The 24036-nt window shown below is 38.3% G+C and overlaps 1 protein-coding gene and 1 long non-coding RNA gene across 29 annotated transcripts in view; both read right to left on the bottom strand.

Annotated features, from left to right (window-relative positions):
* Window positions 1–24012, bottom strand: part of PPIP5K2 (diphosphoinositol pentakisphosphate kinase 2) — a 50206-nt gene extending 26194 nt beyond the window's left edge. For 10 of the 28 annotated variants that reach the window (XR_014939113.1, XM_085528024.1, XM_085528039.1 and 7 more), the window contains exons 1-16: window positions 23865–24012; window positions 16208–16610; window positions 15003–15198; window positions 14196–14286; window positions 13230–13315; window positions 9923–10077; window positions 9322–9423; window positions 6892–7053; window positions 5690–5811; window positions 4020–4121; window positions 3404–3490; window positions 2618–2693; window positions 2419–2528; window positions 1223–1308; window positions 430–555; window positions 204–325 (exon numbers count right to left, since the gene is read on the bottom strand). Coding sequence is in view for 27 of the 28 variants with exons in the window: in XM_085528024.1 (XP_085384150.1) it covers window positions 204–325; window positions 430–555; window positions 1223–1308; window positions 2419–2528; window positions 2618–2693; window positions 3404–3490; window positions 4020–4121; window positions 5690–5811; window positions 6892–7053; window positions 9322–9423; window positions 9923–10077; window positions 13230–13315; window positions 14196–14286; window positions 15003–15198; window positions 16208–16351 (1767 nt within the window). In the remaining variant the exon portion in view is untranslated. Of the gene's footprint in view, window positions 1–203; window positions 326–429; window positions 556–1222; window positions 1309–2418; window positions 2529–2617; window positions 2694–3403; window positions 3491–3839; window positions 3936–4019; window positions 4122–5689; window positions 5812–6891; window positions 7054–9321; window positions 9424–9922; window positions 10078–13229; window positions 13316–14195; window positions 14287–15002; window positions 15199–16207; window positions 16611–20992; window positions 21623–22039; window positions 22125–23864 lie in introns of those variants that run through there. The other 18 variants (XM_085528031.1, XM_085528045.1, XM_085528043.1 and 15 more) reach the window with 12 other exon arrangements.
* LOC146753822 (uncharacterized) lies at window positions 15652–16031 on the bottom strand. Its single transcript, XR_014939116.1, has 2 exons — window positions 15916–16031; window positions 15652–15814 (listed from the first exon to the last, which is right to left on the bottom strand). It is a non-coding gene; the product is annotated as an uncharacterized LOC146753822 (long non-coding RNA).
* Window positions 24013–24036: the final 24 nt, after the last annotated feature.

The raw sequence follows: 24036 nt of genomic DNA, 5'->3' as shown, positions 1-24036 counted from the left end.
AAAGATTTTCAAATTAGTTTATTGTTTATTAATTCCTGCATATCACTAAATAACCCTTCAGAATACCTTCTTTAAAAAACAAACAAACCAACAACCCACAGCCTCTGCGTGTATAATAAACAATAAATTTCCACAAATTTTTAGAAAAGATAAGCTATAAATTTTCAGAATTTAATAACTGAAAATACAGTTTGAAACAGTACCTTTGCAAAAGCTGCTGCAGTCATCTGAACTCGTCCCTCATCAGAAGCATAGATTTTGAGATCGTGTCGGTAAGTGCTATGTAATCTAAGTAAGCCGCAGCCAGGAAATCCAGCATAATCTCCTACCAAACAAACATTTTGCTCAGACACTCATTTTGCATGTTACTACCTTCAAAATGGATTTATTGCACCCAGCACATTTTTTATTTATTAATTTATTTTTTACCTTGTCCACCTGGATACATACACCTGAATGCTCTTCCAAGCTCCTCTGCTTGAACCTTGCCTGCAGGGGTCAGTTCTCCTCCCCATTTTAGAACCAGTAGGAGGGATGGTTCATTTCTTCTGTTATCTAATACATACAGAGAAAGGAGTCTAGTAGAGAAGTATATTGTGAATTTTTGTATTTTTTTTTTGCACATGAACAAAAATACTGGTACTATGAAGGCCAGTAAAGAGCCTCTTTAATACTAGGAATCCCTAATGGGTTTCTAACATTAAGAAAATACTAAACCAGAGAACTATAATAGCACTTATCAGAGAAACCTGAAATAATCATGTTATGTAGAAAAAAATAAGTGAAAATTACTGAGCAAGAAATCTAAAACAAACACTGAGTCAAAAACTTAGGTGAAAAAAATAAGGGATTTTAAATACCCAGGATATTTCAGTTAACGACCATGGAACAAAGATCAGAAAGAGCTTAAAAACATTTTTAAGCCAGCAGTAAATGATACACAGGATTTTCTCATCTTTCTCCCAATACCCCATTTCTGGTGAATCACTGAAGCTTCTTGCCCCTGTTTTCCATTAGGAAAAAACAGTGTTGTAATGTAAATTTACTACATAATTTTAGGTGCTTGATTCAATAGGCTTAGAGACTTCTGAGTATTTGCTGTCAACACAAACATTTATTCAAATCAACATGTTGCATCTTCTTGATATTAAGACATGTTACATCACTAGTATATGTAAATACATATGTTCTTAAGCGAATATACACTAAAGTAATACTACACCTTCCTCTTCACTGGAAGTCTTTGGGCAGCCATGAGGAAGATACGTTAACTGAACTTTGCGATTTATGCCTGAAAAATGCCCATACCTGAAGGAAGAACAGAGTGAGGTGAGAAAAGAGAAAAAAAACAATGTCTCCCTGTACAATCTCAAAGCTACTGTGCTCTTGAAACTGAATATAATAAAACTACATTGGTCATTCATTTGAGCATTTAACCACCAGTTAGCACTGCCGTCTTAAATCAAGCCTTATTCATGAAGCACATAAAGCTACATACCTAAGAAACTTTCTGTGATGAAACATTTCCAACTGTTATTATACACTACTTATTTTCAGCACACCAAGCATAAAAGTGAAAAACAAATGAACAAAAAAACTGCATATGCATTTACAGACTGCATGAGCAGTTCACAACTACATGAGCCATAAGTAAGCAGAATCTCATCTGGAAGCGTACGTAGATGGTCACAGTTTTGCCAGCCAGAGAAGCTGTCAAGAAAAACTCAGTATTTTAAGTAATCTTCATAAATGTCAAGAATAATTGGATTTACCCCAATTTCTAAAAATTGAAGTTATCGTCCACCATGTCAAGTCTTGAGACCCTAGAATATTAACAACTCTTGAAGCCTTCCTTTTTTTTTTTCTTTTCTTTCCCTTGTATTAAATACCTCAAGTTTCATATGCAAAGCCTCATTTCTTTGGAATCCTCAGTTTTTAGTTTGCTGAACACAGTGAAAGTTCCTACAGGCTCCAAGAAACATCATTATGCCATGCATAGCTAACCTGACACTCCAGTACTTAAGCATTCAAAGAAACAAAATGAAACAAAACAAAGAAAATACAAAACCTAAATTCTTTCAAAGTAGGAAGCACACTAGATAGATTGAACAGTAAAATTCATTAAAAACATAATGAGAAAATAGAAAGGGTACAGTCTTCACAGTGTCAAGCAGGACATTCTTTCTTGTTCTTTGAGGAAGACCTATCTGTTTCAATTGGTGTAGGGAAGTTGCTTTGGCAGGGGGGTTGGACTTGATGATCTGTAGAGGTCCCTTCCAACCCCTACAATTCTGTGATTCTGTGAATTAATATATCACTGCATGGTTGACAGTCATTGCAGCTGAGCAGTAACTGGTAAATCAGGTTAAAATAACAGGTATGTCTTTGTTGCTATGAAGACTGTAAATAGACACTTACATTTCTAACACAGTCTTTAGCTGTTCAAGTTTTGCTTTACTTTCTTCAATTTCAGAATCGTTGTTCTGCCCAAGTTCCACAAGGAGTTGCCTTGCTATGTCAAGCACCTCCTAAAGAAAGCAAACACAGGTCTAGCTTAAGATAGATTATTTTCTATTTGTTGTAAAACACTCAAGCAAGAAAACAGAGACAAACTTGCCTGCAGCTGTTTTGGTTTTTTCAGTTTTAGTTTTCCAGATTTATATCCATCACATTTTTCGAAGAGATCAAAAAATCTTTAGGAGAAAGAATACACATATACATTTAGTAAGCTAACATATTAGTCAAAAACATAGCTTTTAAACCTAAAACAGCTTGAAAGTAACTGTACATTACTTGAAAAGCATATTAAAATCTGAACTTCAGAGCTCAAGTGAACATTTATTCAAATCTCATTTTTCAAGAAAGTCTTCAGTATGTTAGAGAAATTTGAGTACAAAAAAACAACATTATCTTACTGACTTGCTAAGTGTTAAGTACAAAAAAGAAAGAATATACACCAGCGATTCACCTCAGCATTCAAGAACAATCCTCAGCAGAAGTACGGACTAGAAACACCAAATATATATTCATATGTATATTTAAAGCAGTTACATGTGAATACACGAGATACTGAAACTGCACCTAATTCCAGGCAAATGGTGAAACAGAAGTATTCTCTACTGATTATTCATAAAGAAACATATAGAAACAAATGTATTTTCATTAAAATCAAATAGGACTCTTTATAAAGCGCATCATGGAATGAAGTCTGAAAAACTAATCTGGTAGTCCTCTTAGAAAGGAATGCATGCTTGCTAACTAGGTGGAAAGATAACAGCTACATTTAAAAGACAGAAAAAAAAACCCAAAAACAGAACAAATAATATGTTATATGATGGACTTTCTGCTTAATTTATTGCTTGCACATCCCCAAGAAACGAGCTTTTATCAAAGTTCTACTTACTTTTGATGTTTTACTTCCATTTTCATTTTTTGTTTGGGTGTTCTGTCTCCATGACGTATTACAGCTATAACACATCTAAGCTCCATCCTGAAATGTTTCACAATTTTATAAATGAAATTTGTATTTATTATTAAAACCACTATGAATCAGAACAACTGACAAAGTTGTCATTATCTGACATAACTACAAAAGTGAAAGAAGAATATGCAAGAATATAAGGTTAACTGAAAGTGATGTGAAGTATAAAATATACACATTGATTTTAAGACTTGAGTAACTACTTGGGTAATATTTTAAAATGATTTTGAAGTTCATTACATGAAAGAGCATGTTTATTAGAAGTGCATATTAAGCTCGTGCTGGAAAAATGATTAGCAGTGAAGGAAGCTATGCACAGAAGATGCTACACTTGAAAATCTGCTGTTCTATACTCAGCTTGACTAAGGATCAGAAATTCTGATTGCTGGCATAGCAATTGTGATTCCTTCCTTGTTTTCATCACACAAAACAAGCGTTCATAGGCCCAAATGGGTACACCTTGTGAAGAGAAAAAACAATGCACACAAAAGTTATGTTAGGATTTTCCACAATTCAGGTGCTGCTACTATTCTCTTACATTGTCCCAGAGGTGGTTGGCACAATAGGGATGTCTTCAGCTTCCAAGGGAATTGACCATGGTATCTGAAACTGGGGAGCAAGTTCTCTCATTATGATATTCCTAGAGAAAAATTAAGAAGAAAAAAATAAAAAAATCTTAGAGCAGATCTTATAAAACACAAATGCACTCCAAAACAAACATATTTATACACATGCACTTTTATCTATGTAGTTTTAGAGTACGTATGACAGTATGTCTCTCCTAGAGAGAAAAATAAGTATTTTTCTTCTAACTGTACAGACATGAAAATGTACTTATAGAATAATTTAAAGCTGCTGCAACTGCAACAGAGACGATACTAGCTTAACAGCACAGGATACTTAAGGAACTTCAGTCTTTGAATTCCAGTTCCTAAAATTGTTCCATGGAAATAATTTGTTCTAGTTTATTAAGATAAGTTTGTTCTAGTTAGATTAAGATAAGTTTGTTCTAGTTTATTAAGATATCTGACTGACATTATCAAACTGCAAGTCCCTGAAAATCAGCAAGCCATACTAATCAAAGTGTAACTAGTAGCTTTAGCAGTAGTTTCATTTCTCAAAAAGTTTGTTGGTAAAACTGGAAAAAATGTGAGTTACCTAACTACAAAATTATAACTTTGCTTTCACATATAAAAGTTTATTATATCTTGCTAATATTCTATTTCCAAGTATTTTTTAATCAAAACACACTGAATTCAAATTAATATCTACATTAAAAAGCAGTAGCATCAAGAAAAAAAATGTGCATCTTGAATTAGCACTACTCAAGCTTTCATTTATAAAAAGGCAGAAAAATGAAATCTGTTTTGTACAACATATATATATGATGACAGTATGAGGAAAAAACAGTAAGAAAACTTTTTTTTCAGAGAATTCAACACCTACAGCAACTTAAATAACTGAGAACTCAAAATAGAATTCTTACTCTTAACTCAAAAAATGGCCTAAAACAAGAGGGCTACAATCATTAACTATGATTTTACTTTCTCTTTTTCTCAACTGAGATACGATATCAGACCATCTGATAATGAGAAAGGTCATGCTCCTTCTTATCAGTGCAATCTTACTGTGAAAGCAATTTAGCTGGCCAAAATGGGATCAGTCCTATCTGAGGGTAGCATTTCACTGGTATAAAGTTCAGTACAATTCTGCATGATCACTCTTCTGACTCCTTTTGCTCCCAGTACAACAGAAGAAACATACTATGCTAGAAGATATCTTGATACTACATCTGTTTGAATATAAGGGTATGAAATACTCACGTGCATGCCAGCTTCAGATCAAGGACAAAATACATCAATTTGGGCAGGTACTAAATAGCAGCATGCATAATCATCCAGTGGTACTTCTCTACTTCAAAAAAATCTCAACTACCTTTAAAAAAATTAATCCCTGCATGGTACTTAGTTACCTTCCAGCACTTGCAGAACACTCAGACATTTTAGATGACTTTCGGAATAAGAAATTAATTTATGATTTTTGTATAGATTTACAGATCTTAGTACAGATCTCTAGTAATTCTTTATCTGGAGTCTTACTTATTTCATTAATTAATTTTAAATAATTACTTATGAATAAGTAGTAAGTAGTATATAGTCTATAGGTACATGCAACACAATGAACTGAAGTAAATCAATAAACTCTTACCCCAGTATCTTAGCACAATCATCATAGTATTTCATGGAGTTTTTCACAAAACTGAAGCCATTCACATCGCAGACATATGACTGTCCATTAGCACGCAGCAAATCAAATCCACAAACCGTTTGCTGTTTTGAGGAATAAAAGTTCAAGTCATCGATCACTTCCCTTAAGTTTTCCTATTTCATACTTAAAACTTTTTTTCAATACAATGTGAGGCTCGCTCGTCTTGTAAACATCTTCTAACCTATCAATTTTGTACCCCCAACTTGAACTAAACCCCAGCAGAATCAATATTTTGCATCAAGTTCACATGCACACAAGTTTAGTCTTCAGAATATATAGCTTGGGCAACTATAGACATACAAGTTCCCATTTGGACAGCAGAGTTTCCCCTCAAACACTGCTTTTAAGAGGGGTAAGCAATGATAAAAGATATATGATAAATGATAAAGAAATGATAAAACACAAATAAGGACACTTTTGTCCAAATTTAAATTTTATAGGACAGTTTTGATATAGACTTAGTATTAATACTGTTAATAAAAGATATTAAATACAATTTTGAAGTCCCCTTTGCTAGGTAACTGGCCACACTCTCTAGCAGACTACCATGGTTGCACACACTTTATGAGACAGACTGAAAGACAGCTTTTCAATAATAAGTCTGAAAAGGACAGAAAACACTGAATGAAGTTTTAATACGGGAAACTTAGAACTACGCAAAAACAGAATCTATCAAACACTTTGAGTAAAGAAAAGCAAGCCATGTCAATATGTTATTTATGTTTATTGAGGCCCAATGTAAACATCATGTAACAAGAGCTGTAAAAACTTGATGACGGAAGATGCATTTCCCTTATTAGAAATCACTAACATGGTTATGCGTAAAACAGATACACTGTGGAATAGCAAAGCAGAAGAGTAATATATAAGGAAACATATAGGAAACTCACACAACATAAGCAACACATCCAAAACTTCTCGCTGCATTTAAAAATCTTAAGATCTTTTTTTGTATTAAAAAAACATCAGCGTGAAAGTGCAACTTTTCATCTTCTGCTCAAAGCCTACAGTATGCCCTTTCAGGGACACAGAGCCTACAATATCACTGCTAGCTCTGTAAATTTAATCTCTACAGAAGTTTCTGGTAGTAAACAATTAATTAGCATTAAATGTCTGATCAGATAGGAAAGTAATCAGCTTACCTTAAAGGCAAGGCATACTTTCCAAGCAATTAACTTCTCTCTTGCATTCAGGATGACTGGATATCTCACTTCTTTTCCTTCACTATCTCGTTCTACCTTGCCATCAAGAGCTGGGGACTTTCGGGCTTCAGCATGAGCATAGTCAGGACCTACTGTGTACACCTTTATCGAAAAAGAAAGAACTCTTAATTCAGTGTAATTAAGTTACATCACACTTATCCATACATTCTCCTGAATATATCTGAAATGTGATAATCACTGCAATCACTCGTCAGTTTGTTCTAGATGTCCCTGTTTGCACATGGGGTTTGGACCAGATGACCTTTAGAGGCCCCGTGCAACCTTAAACATTCTATGATTCTTGTAAGATACTAGCAGTTGTTATCATTGATAATTCTGCTCTGAAGTACCCCTTATCAATGGCATAGCATTCAGAGAATACCCATTATTTAGTGGCCACTGAGGATGAATTTGAAGCACATGCAAAGAAAATAAAACATAACACTTGATGAACAAAAAATTAATTCCTTAATTATGACATTGTAGAGGTAAAGAGTAATGTTTTTCTCTTCAAAATATCTGCAGTACTTGGAAAGCAGATTAATACGAGAATAATTTGAGCTCTGCTGATTACAGAAACCTGGCCGCAGAACTAAATGATTATTTTGAAACAAAACTGAAGAAAGCTGTCATGAAAACTGCCATATTCTTTTAATAACTTCTTAGTTTTTATGAAGTAGAATAATGGCCTGGTTTAGATGAAGAAACCGAACTAGTTGTTGGTACATCTTTCTGCATGAAGTTTGGAAGTCTAAGCTGACAACATTCCTTCCATGTAATGCCTTCAACAACATGAGATTATGAAGTGATACTGAGAGTATACTAAATATAGCTAGTCTCTAGTGGGTTTCTTGTTCAATTTAAGGGAGTAGCACTAGGCAGCTACGCTTCCTTAGACAGCTGTCAGATGCAAAGTCCTGCAAGATGACATCTGAAAAAGAGATGGTAACAAACGTGTCTTAGACAGTGATTTTAAGGCATGGCATATTATCAATATCCTTGAAGACCTGAATCAGAATATCCTGTTTGAATGACAAATGCAGTACTTTGGCTGCTAGCAAGCTGAGATTAAAAGATGGACAACAGATGCCTACAGTGATCTGGATAAAACTGTGTAGTGTAAAGCTGATGGTCTTCTAACTAAAAAAAAAAATAAAAATCCATTATTTACATGGGGTGTTCAAGTCTGCAGATGCTGTTTGATGTCTACCATTTAACAGCAGTAAAAACAGGAGGCACCCTCAAGTCATATGCATCTCTTCAAGCTGCTATAAACTTTTCTCCTTGGAAACAGACTGTAAAGTTCTTACACAGACTCAGATTAACCTAGCATAAAGTGTTCCACACTAAAGTCACGTGAATAGTATGCAGAACATCTTTAGGAAGGGGGGAATATGCCTGTGAACACAAAATTAGCATTACCCTCATGTGTATCCCCAGGTGGAAGAAGTTGACTGCAATTTCTCAAAGGCTTATTTGGCATATGACTGGATTAGATCATACACTCTAACTTCCACTCTTTGTCTAAATATGGTGATCTTTCATGTACATGGTAAAACACTCATTACACTTGTTCAGTGCTGGGCTTTAAATTGCCAGAACTAACACAAAGCAGGCAATCTCCATAGGTAGCACCTGTGCTGTTAATGCTCTCCTCTATCACTCTTTCATGATGCTTAATCTTTATATCTGCTACGAAAATAAACAGAAGAGTAAAAATAATTACAGATATGCACAACCTATTACTTTTCCAACTTCATAACACTAAATAACTTTTGATTATTAATTAGAAGAATACCTTATTTGGTAAAAAGTACCTCAGCTAGATTTTTTTTTTTTTAACATTTAGACAAAATGTCTAGATAGAAAAAGTACATACAATATTAATGCTAACACAAAAAAAACGTGTTATGTAATAAGCTGTATGGAAAAATAGATCATGGCCTGAACAGCAGACCAACCCACAAGAAGAGACTTGTGTTAGCTTGGGAACACAAGTAAACTGCCTCTAGCAGTATGGCTGGCCATGGCGCTAAGAGGTGGAGTGGTCATACTGCAGGTCTGCTGCCACCAGTATCTGCTGGGGGAAACTCCCAGGCAGACACTGTACATTCCAGCCACTTCCACTAAAGAAGTGCTGGTGCTTCTGCATTACATAAGCCTCCTGCACCAGATTCCAATGACGTAAGCCAACTCTGTATTATAAGTACAGTGTTGAGCTAGATAAAACTGTCATTCTTTTCTTATGAACCCTTCCAAAACTTAATTAAAATTAATCCTCCACACAATGATTTACTTATCTTTAAAACTGGGTAATTCATGGAGTACTTGATTGCTCTAAATATAAGTCAGAAAGTGCAGTTATCATACCTTCACATCTGTGCCATCCGTAGGCATAAATTCCTCATAAATATAGGAGCCTGTTTTTCTCACACTGCTTTCAGGGGAATAAACACTGCTTCTGCTGCCAATCTGAAACAAATATTTTTCTATTAATAAACTCAAAGGCTACTGAGAAATTGTAAAACTCCTTAAAATAACAAACCTATATTTGGAAAACATTTCCTGTACCAAACATAACAAGTAGGTTTTGACCATACCCAAATGTACTGATAGTGTATGCTTCTTCGACCTGTAAGAATAAGTATCTGCTGAATGTCTACTGAAAAGAACAGGGGTCTCCAATCATTCTAGAAGTCTTCTTGAAGTGCATTTATCTGACCTGCTGCTACCCCTACACTGGCAGGTCATGCTCAGTAATTCTGCTGGACATCTACAACTTAAAAAAGAAAAGAAATAAAACAAAACAAAAAAAAAGAGAAAAAAAGAGGGGGGTAGGGGAGGGAAGTTGGAGTAGCTTTCAAATTCAACATCAATTAATTTCACCTTTTTTTACAGTCATTAAAACGTATCCAAGAATATAGTCACTTCACATGATGGAATTTCCATACTTTTAGCGTGCTATCCTCACCTTTCGAAAAAGCCTCTGGCTTCCACCCCCAGCAGATGCTGGGTAATAAATGTAAACATTGTGGTCCTCAGCACTAACTGGCTTTTCTACAAAAGGCTTTTGGAAAATTTCCCCATTCACTTCCACATGATCTTCTCCTTCAATCAAGTTGCATTCTGAAGAAACAATGCAAACAACAGATGTAATAATATTTTCATGGAACAAAATTATTAGGGATTTGGAGTAATCTTGGAGGTTGAAATAAAAAGACTGTTGTGACTCTTTGGTTTACTGATCTGTTATTGATGCACTAAGACTTAACATTTTCTGAACACCTGCTGTAGCACATTTCAACTGTGTTACGTTATTATGCTTTCTGTAGATTCTTGTGGCATCACACAGGAAATTTCCCCTACAGATCTTGCATGCATAGAATTTTTTAGAACTGTTTTTAAGATACAACACTAGGACAATGTAGCAAGGTTTGGTAATAGGTGTGGAGAGTGGGCTGGAGGGGAGCCTGTGCTCACAGAGCCAAGCAGTGCCCTGTGTCAGAGAAGTAGTGCTCCACCTGCTCTAGCAGAGTCCCCCTGCTGCCTGAAAGGGTGGGCCCCAAGGTACAGAGCTGTGTCAGAGCAGTGCCAGGAGACCTGCAGGCAGTGGGAAGCCCACACAGAATCAAACAGAGAAGGACAGTATGCCGTGGGAGGAATCTAAGTGAAGCAAGGGAAAAGAGCGACTGTGGAGGAATGTCAGAGATGGAGCGTTATGGACTGACTGACCACAGCCCCCCAGTGCCCTGCATTGCCCAGGGACAGGTTGAGGCAGGAGAATTAGATAATGCTTTTAATAAGCATTCTGATCTCACAGCTCTACTCTGCTAGCAACAGGCAATAAATCAATCTATCTGAGCTGCATCTGCTTTGCACATGCTTGTATACAGCGAGTAATCTCTCTGCCCTTATCTCATCCCACGACCATTTTTATTTTCATCATATTTTCTCCCCACTCCTGCTGAAGAGGAAGGATGAGAGAGCAGCACAGTGGAGCAGAGTAGCCCATCAGTCTGAAACCACCCCCAGTGTTTGTTTTTCCTTTAGAGCTCATATTAGAGATATGACAGCCAAACAGCAAATATCATGCGGTGCCAGATGCAATATTTTCAAGAGGCTCAAAACTACTTCTAACATACAATTGATGGATCTTTCACAGATTGTTAGGGTCTTTGAAATTTGAGTTAATGGATCTCTACACTACTGGCTGGTTGCATGCAGCAGGCTTAATTTCTGTAGAATAAATGAGTCTTTTTCCCTGGGAGTGGGCAGGAACTGTTAAATAAAATTATCTGTCCCTTAAAAGTTACTAACTATGGAAATGCTTCCATTTTACTAATTGTCTATCTCATGCTGTCTTGACCTGTCATTGCAATCTCCTCCTACTGTTACTCAAATTTCATTTTAGGAGAAAAAGCTTTTAAATGTCTTTCAAATACAGAAAAGAAAATAATTGCAATTGATATTCAGAGCAGACTATCTGCAGATATGACTTTCCCCTTATACATCTATTTGCTTGCTCATGAAGAGAAAGTCTTGCTTTAACAATTTGATCTCCTCCTATGATAAGGTTGTATGACAAGGAAGGGGGCAGATGTGCTTTTTTTCCTTTTTTCCAATAACACCTTCAACATCACCCCTCACAGCATCCTTCCATAAACATCCTTCACAGTCCAGCTGTGAAGAAAGGTGGACACTACACTGGGCAATGACCTGGCTCAATGGTACAGTTCAAACTGTTGTAGTAACTACATGTGTCCAATGGCTGGACTGCAGCAGTGTTCCCCAGGGCTCAATTTTAGGGCCAGCCCTGTTCAACAGTTTTATCAATGATATGGATGCAGGAGTAGAATGTGTCCCCAGTAAGTTTGCAAGTGATAATAAAAAGATGCTGTTGACTCCCTGGATGAACAAGAGGTCTTACAGAGGGATTTACACAGATTGGAACACTGGGCAATCAGCGATGGAATGAAATTCAACAAAGGAAAATGTCCAGTTCTTCAGCTTGGATGAGGTAATGCCAGACATGGGTACAGACTGGAAGACAAGTGGCTGGAAAACAGCTCAGCAGAAAGCAACCTGGGAGTAATGCTGACAGCAGCTCAACATAAGCCAGCAGTGTGCTTTTACAGCCAAGAAGGCAAAGTGCATTTTGGAATGCACTGAATACAACACAGTCAGTCAGTTGAAAGAGATGATTCTTCCGCTATATTTAGCACTGGTGCTGCCACACCTTGAATACTGCACACAATTCCAGACTCCATAAAGCAAACATTAAGGTTAATGCAGAGGAAGACAACAAAGCTAGTAAAAAGGCTAGAAGGCATGTCCTGTGAAGGGAGGCGGAGGGCACTTGGGTTGTCCAGTTTGTAAAAAAGATGGCCAAGATACAGTCTCATTGCTCTTTGCAGCTCCCTGTGGAAGGGAAGCAGAAAGGAAAGTGCCAGTCCCTCCTTTGTAGTAATTGATAACAGGACATATACAAATGGCACAAAGTTGCAACAGGTGAGGCTCAGAGTGGACATATGGACAAAATTTTTACCATGAGGGTTGTCCAGCAAGCCTTCTAGTGAGGTGTTGTGCTCCATGCTTGTCATGTTCAAGAGACATTTGGATAATTTTGGTTTTAACTTTCAGTTAGCTCTGAAGAGGTCATGCAATTGGACCTGAAGATCTTTGTAGATCCTTTCTAACCAAACTAATCTGTTCAGTTCTGCAAAGGAAAGCATTCGGTAGATGGAATAGTTTCTGCCTGTTCCTAACTGAAATTACTGATTATTGTGGGTAACGTTAAGTTCATGAACACCGCTGTCTTTAGTGTCGTATCTGTGTACCAGTGCAAGCTGGAAGGCCTTCATGTTCTAGCTGGTCTACAGAGGCTACAAGCATATTGTAAACCCAGAATTCAGAACCACAACTTTTCAGATGCATACCTGTATTGGTTTTGGTGGGGATGGAGATAATGAACTTCACAGGAGGTCATACAATGCTCCACTTTGGGTCTGTGATCAAAGTATTGTGAACACATGCATGTTTGAAATATGACTGAATATGGCTTACACAGTGTCAGTGCCTTCTCTGTTACTTACACTTCCCTGGCAACAAGCAGCAAAAAAGTAAGTTTGTGGGTTAACTCTTAAGTAATGCGTAAGAAACTTCCAAGGCATTGAATTAACCCTCCACAAAACGAAATCCAGCTTCCTGCTATGTATCCAATATTCGCCAGTGGAAACACAGAGATGCCATTAGTTAATAGTTTTGTAATCAGTTTTTACCTTGTGGATTGTTTGGATCACGGTTCAGAACTGCATAACGAGGAAGTAAAATCCCTTCAGCTTTAAGAATACCATACACTTTTCTCCTAGAAGAAAAAGATTCCAAAGCATGACAGCAAAACCTGACAGTATTTGTACTTTTATAGAACATGAGAAAGGGAGGAGGAAAATACAAACAGCTGTTTTCTGAAAAAAAAAAAAAAAAAAACACTACATAGGGTACATATATTACTATTACATATTTAATACATATGTACTGTACTTCTGCATATAATACTTTAAAGGTCACTGACACAATGGTTCCTTTGCAGCGACCACATCAATACCAGTGAAAATGCCATTTGCTGTGCCAGTCTTGTCCTTTCCACACTGGTAAGAGAAACAGTTTTAATAGTTTTCTTGTTAAAGACACTACCAGAGACTGAAAACGTTCATGCAATGCTTATGATAGCAAATAAAGGCATCTAAAATAGCAATTCCACACACTGCCCAAAGGCTTCTGTGTTAAATGTATTTTGATTGCTATTATTTTGCTAGTATTTGCTGTGCATGATCAAAGAAGAAAACTGACTTTGAATGACCACACGTTCTCTTAATATTAACAAATCCCAGTTCTTGCAGAACATAAAAAAAATCCCTTAAGTAAGCTACATATGGAAGGTTGTATGATTGCTATCATTACCTATGCTAACTTAGCTCTTCCAAAGCTTAAGTTTTGCATTTGCTGGACATTAAACTAATGCATTACTCGATTACAAGCTCAATAACCTTCAGAGTATCAAAATAAAAGTATTAAAGGAACACCTAAACACATATCACTGAAAACTATTAACATGTAAGGAAAACAAAATTCACTGTGCTTTTATCTGTTCTACCCTACAATACATAAGAAGCAGAGTTATGCACTGCCAACAGATCCTGTTATGTCATAGAAGAAATTTACTCTTAGAGGTAATCACGGCTTACCTGTCTTGTATATGATACTGCATATCCAAGTCATTGATTATGAATGGATTCCTGAGTTTTGCATAGGCAACTGCTTTGTCCAGTGGAAATCCTAAAACATTATTAAGAAATAAATTAAAACTACAAGACACAACACCAGCAAGTAGTTTGGAACATTTTTTTCAAGCTTTTGTTAGAAAATCTTATGACGTAAGAGGGGGGTATGGTTCCTCCCTCAGCTACAGATAATACTAACATTTCCTTAAGATGATCATAAAACTGTAGCTTGATTTCAGTGTAGACTGGCAAAAGCAGAGGTCTTGACTTCTCCACACTCCCTCTATTTTCTTAGAGCCAGAACTAAGGCTTCTATTACTTTGGCCTAATTAAAAAAACATTTTTAACTTTAGTTTGGTCATCTTAGGCTCACTGCACAAACCCGGAAAAAAAGCTAAATATTAACACAGACAGATTAACATGTGTCAAGAGAGCCAACACTCCACAGAGAGAGGAGCACACATTCAGAATTAATGGACAAAGTAAGCATTAGTGTCACACTGGTTACCATTTCCATTGGTTTCACAAAAGGAATAGCTACTTTAAAATACCACATCAGACAGGACTTCCTCAAAGAATTAATATAGTATCAATTAGCAAGCTTGGACTCTTAAATGTAATATAACTGATGTTTAAGAAGACAGAAGTAATCACCTACTAGGATAACCCACTGATATTGACAGGCAAAAACAAACAACAAAAAAGAAACAACAGTTGGGAAACAAAGTATTTAGATGCCAAAAATTTTTATGGTATTATTAAAAGATTTACCTCTAGAATGGAAAGAAATGAGACAGTCACATAATGGCCAGTTTTCTACTGGCTCATTCAAAATAACATCCTCCTCAAATATTACAACTGTAATGTACTTAAACATGGAGAGGCGTTCAAGAATTTCTTTCATTGGTTTGGACTTTGATTTCTTGGCCATTGAACAAATCCCAACTGCAATTTGTCTTTCTGGTGGCTGAAGAGGAGGGAAAAAAAAAAAAAAAAAAGGTTTTCTCAGAATATTACTGTGTTAAAACAGCACAGATTTAGAGAAAGCATTTTCTGATAAAATTAACTTACCACTGCTAAGTCAGTTTTCACTATAAGTACAAAAACCTTTTATTTCAAATGAACGTTCTTTAAAAGGTAGACAATTACCTTTCCTTGCTAAAATACACTGACTGCATTGAAAAGTCTGAGCTACGAACCTAGCAGTACTTCATGGCATTCCCCAGTTAAATAAATCACAGTCAAGTATTTTGTTAGCATTTCTTTGCTTTCAAATTTCAAATTTTTAGACACGCTTCAAGTCAGTGAAAATTTAGTATCACATTTCCCTAAAGTGGAATGTTATACAGTAAAAAAAAAAAATCTGCTAAAAATCCTGTAACATAACAAATCACACACGATATAGAACTGGACAAGGACCTGGTAGTACAATTCAGTTTATTATACTTGCAGAGAGTACTAAGCCATAACATAAGATTAGCCTTAACAATATGTACCAAGACAAGGAACAATAATAAAGACATGTCTGGTCTTCATGAAAGCAGCAGTACAATGAAGAAAGAGACATGAAGAGTCTGTTTAAGCTGAAAATCAAAGGAAATCGCATGAGTTGACAACATACACAAAACTATCCCTTTTTTTTTTTTTTTTTTTTTTTTTTGCGACTAATTGTACAAATACATACAATGAAAGTTTTGGAAATGAAGCTCAATAACAGAAGCTTAATCAGGCCTGAAGAGTGTAGCTGATCTGAAACAGCAATAACGAAGGTAAGGTGTATCTACTTCCAAATTCAAGGTACATTTACTTCTCAAGGGTGCCACATTTTCAAACATCAGCAACAAGATCATCGGCTGAGTATTAACATTATTTCCCCATTTAGAACATCACTTCAGTATTACACTTTTGTAATCTAACATCAACTTAAAATAATGCTAGAGAACATACAATAACACATATGCCCCTACAGTACGTACCGAGTCATATTCTTCCTCCTCTTCTTCCCCATGGTCATAGAAATGTTCATAATCTGTAGATCTGGCTGAATCCAACAGTTCTTCTCCATCTTCTCCACCAACGAAGAATCTAGGAGGATCACTCTCTGCTGCACTAACAGACATGGCTGCGAAATCTACAGATATTTATGTTGAGACTGCAGTCACTTTGGCAGCTGTGATACTGGGCATGTTTCCTACTGACTTGGGAGCACAGTAGTCCCTGGCTTGTTGATGCTGCTTGAGCAGAGTTGCCACAGTGGTGACGTCACAGTGGTGACGTGACTACCATTCACCCGGTATCATCTGCTCATTATTGGCTTAATATTGCTCCAAGAGACCCACAACAGGCTACTGCTTCCCTGAGATGGTACTGCTTTTGAACCTACCAAAAAAAAAAAAAAGAAAAAGAAAAAGAAAATCCAAATAAATAAACAAACTCACACACTTGATAAAGATACACAAGAATAAAGCCCTCATTAAAAAAAAGCATCTGGATGTTTATATGCCGCTGAGGAAAATATCAGAAAGAAAATGCTACAAAGTACAGGATACGCTTTTACACGTCTTTAGAGAAGAAGGAATACTTTCCAAAGATTTTTAAACTACTGACTCACATTTTAAGAGCAGACAATATAACTGAGGAAAGTAAAACTGTCAATTGCATTTTTTCCTAACTTCAGAAGAGTGAAGTTGAGACCACATACTAAGATAAAAGAACAAAAATATTTAACCTTTCTAACTCTCAACCAGCTGTTTTCCCCCAAAGTTTCTGATCAAATGAAACAGACAGCAAACTAAAAAGAGTAAGGCTGCCTTTCAAACCATTCTAAAGTAGAAAGCAGATCTCCAGATTGAAAGCAGAATGAACGTACTACCTTGATGTTACAAGCATATTTACTTCCAGCAAAACACTGTTTCATTTTCACACTGAAAGCCAATATTTACAGAGGCATGCACTATCACTGCCTTCTTCCAGAAGCACTTTGGAGCAGTACTGTAACAGTGAAGAGAGCACCCTGTAACCTTCCAACCAGTCACATGAAAATACATTCTTGGCCAAGTAAGTTGGCTACAGAATCAACGACCCAGCACTGAGCCATCTGACATATTAATTGGTAATTCTTCTTGCTGCAAGCTGTGCACTGCTTTATATCATTAATTATAATCTACTACAGTTATTTAGAATGTTAATAAAGCAGTTGTTCAGAAGCTGATCTGATGCTTTAGGCTGTCCGTTACTCAGATCATTACATAAGTGCCATTCAATAATGATGCCTCAGCAGAACTGAATTTGTCTTTAAATGTCTGTCAAAATGACTGTTCCTTGAACCAGGTGAGTGAAGCAATAGTAAATTCCAACAGTGGTCAGCCATTCAGCTTCCTCAGAAAGAGGGTGGTAAACAGAGCAAAAGTTACCGAGAAAGGACCTGTCAGGGAGCAATAGGTTAAGCACAGGCAAACAACACAGTTGTTTCAGACTCTGAAGCTGATGTCTGAACAACATGCACATAAGGATCTAGACTGACAAAAGGTAATTAAATATATTCCTTTCCTAAACATGTTTTACATATTAGCTCTTTCAATATCATTAATAAAAGACTGTTTTCTCTTATCCTGTTAAATTGCACCTATCGGTACTTCAAGCAACAAGAACAAAACAGAACTTCAAACACCTGGCATCACCTTGCTCCCGTGAGAGTTAGAAGTTAAGCTTCGAGAAATCAACCTCATTTACAAAAAGGTGGACAAAACAAGCTTTCCTAATCTTAATTCCAGCAAGCTTCAGAAAGGCGAAGGTCATTGCCAACAGATACTGGCAAATAATACAAGTTCTGGAACAGCTAAAAAAAAAAGATAGACAAAACAAAACATCTCAACCTGGTAGAGTCTGAAAAATAAGTTTAAAAGTTCCCCTTGGAGATGTTTAGTCTGCTTCCCTCTTCCCAGCCAGATGTTGTAGTTTTGAAAGAAATGTCTCATGGGAACAGCTTACGTTCAAAAAAAGTTATTAAAGAAGAAAAAACATTCACTTGAAGCAGATAATCAGATGGTCATCAGAAAGGTGAGCTTTCTTTCATCATATGGTTTTCAACTGCACAAGTTCCCCCAACTCCCGTGGAAAAGTTTATATTCAGCGTTACTGCAGAAAGGCTGTGAGTCTAGAGGGAAGGAGACAATGATAACTTTGAAGGAACAGTTCATGTGTTTTTTCTTAGGAATACAGATGTCTTCCTATCCCAGATACACAGAATGTGCAACTTGGCAAAATATAAAATGCCACAAAAACTGGCAGAGCTTCAACTGCTGTTTTGGTGTTCTCTTCAGGGAAGGAGAGATAAAATGTTCAGAAGTATTTAGGCACAGCTACGTAAATACAGATCACTTCGTAACTGAAAAGATAAGAGGATGAACGTGATGTGGTTCTGGGCAGCCTGGTCTAGTGGCTGGCAGCTTGGTACATAGCAGGGAGGGTGAAACTAGATTATCATTATTGCCCTTTTCAACCCAGGCCATCCTATGATTCTGTGAAGGACAACTTGCAATCCTAAGGAGAGGGTACATAAGTGAAAGGTCTGCAGATGAAGCAAAAGAAATCTTGGAATCAATTTCTCGCATAAATAGTTATCCAGGTTGTGAGTTACTTAACTGCCATCTCCTACTATTGCCACTGGACCCCAGAGCTTCCAGAGAGGTCGTAAAAATAGGGCCAAAGACAAAGGAATAAGAAAAACTATTGATGCTCTTGTAAATTACTGCACAGACTCACTGAACTGCATATAAATTGGCATCCTGACTTCTGATGGACAGCAGATTATCTTACAGACAGCAGATGCTGCAGGCCACTCTCATCAGCATAAAATTGAGTCAGGATATAAATAATTTATGTCCAGAATAAACACTTATAAAACCAGAACTAGAACTCTTTCCTCTGCAAATGCTTTGGCTATAGTAAAAAATACAGGATTCCGCCCCATACCCATTGTGTGTGAAGAAACAAGAGCCCAAGGAAAGTAACATGGAAAGAGAAATCTGAGAGTAACTAACTGTGAATACAGTGAATAACTTACAGAAGCCTTTCAACACCTCTATAGTTATCTGAGATGGGAAAAAGAAAAAAAAGAAAAAAGTGGAAACCACTGTGTAGCAATTTGACAAATGCTGTTTCTCCAGTTGCATACCTAGTAGAAACAATAATGGCAGAGCAAAAGGATGGAGCTCTCTTCTGACAATGTCCCAACTACCTCAGAAAGTCTGCCAGAGAGGTGCTTCTCACTGATGTTTGGAGAAAGTACCAGAAATAAAGAGTCTTTCCAGCAACCATTTTTTTGTATTAACAAGTACCTTGGTTTTGACCAGGGTTGAATTTATTTTCTTCCCAGTAGCTGGCATGGTGTAGCTGGCATGGTGCTGTGTTTTGGATTTAGAATGAGAATAATGTTGGTAACACAGCAGTGCTTTAGTGGTCACAGGGAGCCAAGGACTTTGCTCCTCATGCAGCCATGTCAGCAAGGGGCTGGGGGGAACAGAACCCAGACGACTGGCCCATGCTGGCCAAAGGGACGTCCCATACCATGTGGTGTCATGACCAGCAATAAAAACTGGGGTAAAGGAGGAAGAAGGGACGTTGGGAGTGACGGCATCTGTCTACAAAGAAACTGTTAAGCCCTGATAGGCTCCGCTGCCCTGGGTGTGGCCTAACACTTGCTTGCCAGTGGAAAGCAGAGAACGCATACCTTGTTTAAATTTGCTTCCCTGTGCTGTTTTGATTTACCTGGTAAAGCATCATTATCCAACCCACAATCTGCAACACTTTTGTACTCCCAATTCTCTCCCCACCCTACCCAGGGAAGGCAACTGGCTGCATGTGAACGGCCTGCCAGGTTAAACCAGCAGAAGTGAGCAGCAGAAGCAGCGGTGTTAGGGCAGACATTCTCCATCCAAGATTCTCTTGTGCCTGGTGCATGAGCATTCGTTTCACACAATGAAGATTACATGCACACCTCAAACAGAGCAGATTACAATTTAAACAAGACAACATGCAAAGCTTCCTGTTGGAGTATACACTGACCCATCTGCAGAGAGATAACATCAAAAAAATAAAAATAAAATGCAGGCAACAATCTTCTCCCATACAATCTACATCCAGGTAAAATTAATTAGTCTACGTTCCCTTCTAATCTCAGTTGTTACACATGGGTTCTGTTTTACAAATTAATAATCTATTTTCAAAAGCCTCCATTTAACTGCGTGTTGTTTCAGAAAGGACTTTCAATCAAATGCACATCCTGTTCATTCCACCCACCCTAAAACTTCCTGCTCATGACAACATGGTACCTCCTGGCCAAGAACAAAACAAAACAAAATCCCCACAAATGCTTGGAGAAAATTAGTTAACTTAAAATAAACGTATTTGAGCTTTTACCTAACAAGACAGATGGCACTAAAGTAATGCACTGCAAAGAAGATGCGTAAGTTCCTTAACTTTTGCTAATATTATGGACATTTAGTGATGACATTTAAATCCTAATGAGTTAAAACTGTGCACACAAATTTGGCATCAATGGACAAATAGAGCAGTACTTGCATCGCACATTTTGACAGCCTGATGAGCAAAAAGCACAGTGCTCAATCCAGTGGCACACTACATACTTTTTTCCTTGCAGAACATATATTCTAGCAGAATATATACATGCAGAACACATATTCTAGCAGAGAAATACTAAGAAAAAAGACAGTCCTCACAAAATATTAATAGGTATTCACCTAAACGGTTTTCCTGTCCGCACTCTACGTGCTTCAAGAGCTCAGGAATCCAGCCTTGGTATTTCCCAAATTTACTGAGACCGTGAAGATTAGCATTCCAGGAAAAGCCAGCATCAAATCCGCTCAACACAGCAGCAGTGGTCTGAACAGACATGTAGAAGAGGCTCAGTGTTAACAGCTATGTTGTGAATACTAATGAATGGCTAGGATGGAAGGGACCTCAAGGATGACCAAACCACCAGGAGTCCATTAGGTTTCATCCAACTCAAATTAAGCAGAGAAAACCTGAACAGTTTTAATAGCAATTTTCCAGGTTGTCTCAGTAAGGTATCAAAAGACTTCTTCCTGTTACAGCTGCTGCAACTATGATTTTCATTAATGGCACTAGCAACAGCAAAAACGTTTGCCTTAGTGTAGCTGAAATGCATTTCTCTGTTCAGAATTTCAATTCTGTAACCCAACTTAAGGCACAACAAACCACAAAAGGCAGTTGGCATATTGGGTTACTGGTGGTGTAGGAAGTACAGAAATGAGATGGAAAGGAGAACAAACTGGTAGTAGTCTGCATTCTGTGAGCTGACAGCAGCAAGTATGGGATCTTCAGGAGTAAGCACCGAAGCACTTCAAAATCTGCCATAAAATAATGACACAGTGAAAATTATATATAAAAAAAAGACAGTTCTTCAGCTTTTCTGTTGCATTTAATAAGCCACTTGGTTGTACCCAAAAGCCTAGCAGAGCTCTCTGTGAGGTTAAAAGCCATAATCAACATTATGGACAGCTGTGAACATGGCAAAGTACTTGCTCACAGGAACACCACAAGTATTTTGAGCAGTGTTCCAAAAGCATTCTTACATAGTAGTTCATGCATTACACCACCAGATAAATTGTAACAGCTCCCACTGCACAACTGAAACTGACCAATCTTTCAGTTTCGCTCCACCAAGTTCTACTGAGACCAGAAAGGAACACTTGAATAAAGAGGAACCAGAAGCCAGCCAAGTGCTCCGAAGGTTCTCCCTGGACAATTAACTACTGTACTGTTACCTGCAGTCCATTTTCAGCTCTGAAGGGCACAGGTGCTTTTACTCACTTTATTTTTTCCAGCTCAGTAGTTACAGAAGAATGGAGGCTGGAAGGGAAAAGGTAAAGACATTCTTCCAGTAAAGAGAAAACTGGGACTCAAAACCACCAAGACAGGAGGGAACATAAATAGTGCTTTGACCTGTTTCATCCAAATGATCTGACCACTAGGCTGCCATAACACAACTTCACCAGCAGTTTCTTTTGAAGCTAAGGTTGAGGGCTCACTGCTTCAGATTTCAAGCAGGAGGTATCTGCTGTGAAGTATCTCCCCAGTGAGATGCATACAGCAGTCCACGAACACACATCTTGCCAGCATTTCCTAGTGGGAACCAGCTCTGAACAGGGCTACTTAGAGGAGCACTGACATTTCTGGAAGTGCTTTGCAGGCAGGCCAGCCAAATAACAGCAGTTGCATAAATCTTCTTATCATGTACTGAAAACTGACAGTTGCACAGGGTCATAAGAACCAGGACACTGTCATAAAGCCAACTTACAGATGAGAAACAAACATGCCTTTGAAGTTGTTGGCGAATTAGATTTCTGGTCCTAAAGCACAATTGCTGCAGTTTGCAGGCAGTAACCTTTTGGCTGACCTCCCAGTGTTTGCTCTTCTCCCTAGTAACTGCAGTTTTCTAGGCAAAGAATTTCCAGACATCCAGAATCACTAAACAACATGAAATACCTTTTCAAAGCAAATATTTTCCCCTTACAACTTTCATTGCTGGGAAAAATTATGTTTTCCTAACATCTCATCCACTGAAAGCGAGACTTTTCTGCACCTGCAACGAGCCTGCTAAAACTCACTGCAAGTTTTAAGCTGAGCCATTCCACAGACTGCACTTAGAGCAGGGCAGCCTCCAGCCCTTCAGCAGGGAGAGTGTAAACTATAAAGTGAGCTATTACAATCCTTCAAAACAAGTGTCTGAAGTGCCTTAAAAGGTTTTAAAAAAGGGGAAAAAAAAAAAAAAAAAAAAAGCTTTCTGGTAAATATCACTGTCATCCCTTCAGGATAGAGGACTAGTATTTTTTAAGCAGGTAAACAAAATCATAGCAGGCACATGATGCCTGTTGTCTCCTGTACAGCCACAGAACAGACAACCTTTGTGTCATTTGACTTCCAAGTTCATTTCCAAGTCAAATCTTGTCAAACACATCACAAGAACCCCTTTATGCTCATGCCAGCTTTGGACATCCCAAGGACAGACTTTCTTTACAGATCCCACTGAATTCTGTCCTAACAGCTTCCCCACGCCCTCACAGCGAAAAGAGCACATTACTTCGTTTAGACAATTGCTTGCAAAGAGGAAGAAGTTCAGCACCAAGCCTGCAGCAGGCGCAACTCCTGGGGGCTCTGCTCTAAGCACAGCGACCTGGAGCATGGAGCTTCCCCACAAACAGCATCTGCACATTTCACATGAGGAGGTTGCATCAATCCCCTCTGACAACGAGGAGGATCCTCTGACAAGAGCAGCCTCACACAGCACTAGCAGCATATGTGCATAAAGGCAGCGTGCTGCGGGATGGCCGCTGCTCATCGCAGCCCATGGGTGGTGGAAAACGCCAGCCTCCAGGTGTCACAGCACCGCATAACGCCCCGCTCAAGCTCTGTAGCACACAGCGCCCCGCACACACACAGCGCCCCGCACACACACAGCGCCCCGCACACACAGCTCCTTTGTGCTCGCAGCCCCGCCCGCCTCCAGCACGGCCTCACGGCGCTCCACACAGCCGCACACAGCCGCGCCCGCCACACACAGCGGGGCCCGATCCCTCCTGACACACTCACCTCCTTATCCACAACCACAGCCCCGCCAGGTCCCGCCGACAGCCGCTAAACTATTAAACTCCCAGCGCGGCTTCCACAGCGCTGCCACCAACCGCCAGCTCCTCACCTGCCCGCGCCCTGCGCTCCATTGAAGGGCCGCCCCGCCTCCCCGAGCGGCCTAACCCCGCCCCCA

The sequence above is a fragment of the Coturnix japonica genome, chromosome Z, assembly GCF_054131305.1.
Source record: "Coturnix japonica strain WE chromosome Z, WE-NBRP24, whole genome shotgun sequence".
Classification (NCBI taxonomy): Eukaryota; Metazoa; Chordata; class Aves; order Galliformes; family Phasianidae; genus Coturnix; species Coturnix japonica.
The sequence above is the reverse complement of the archived record's forward strand: the minus strand, read 5'-3'. Positions and strand labels throughout refer to the sequence as shown.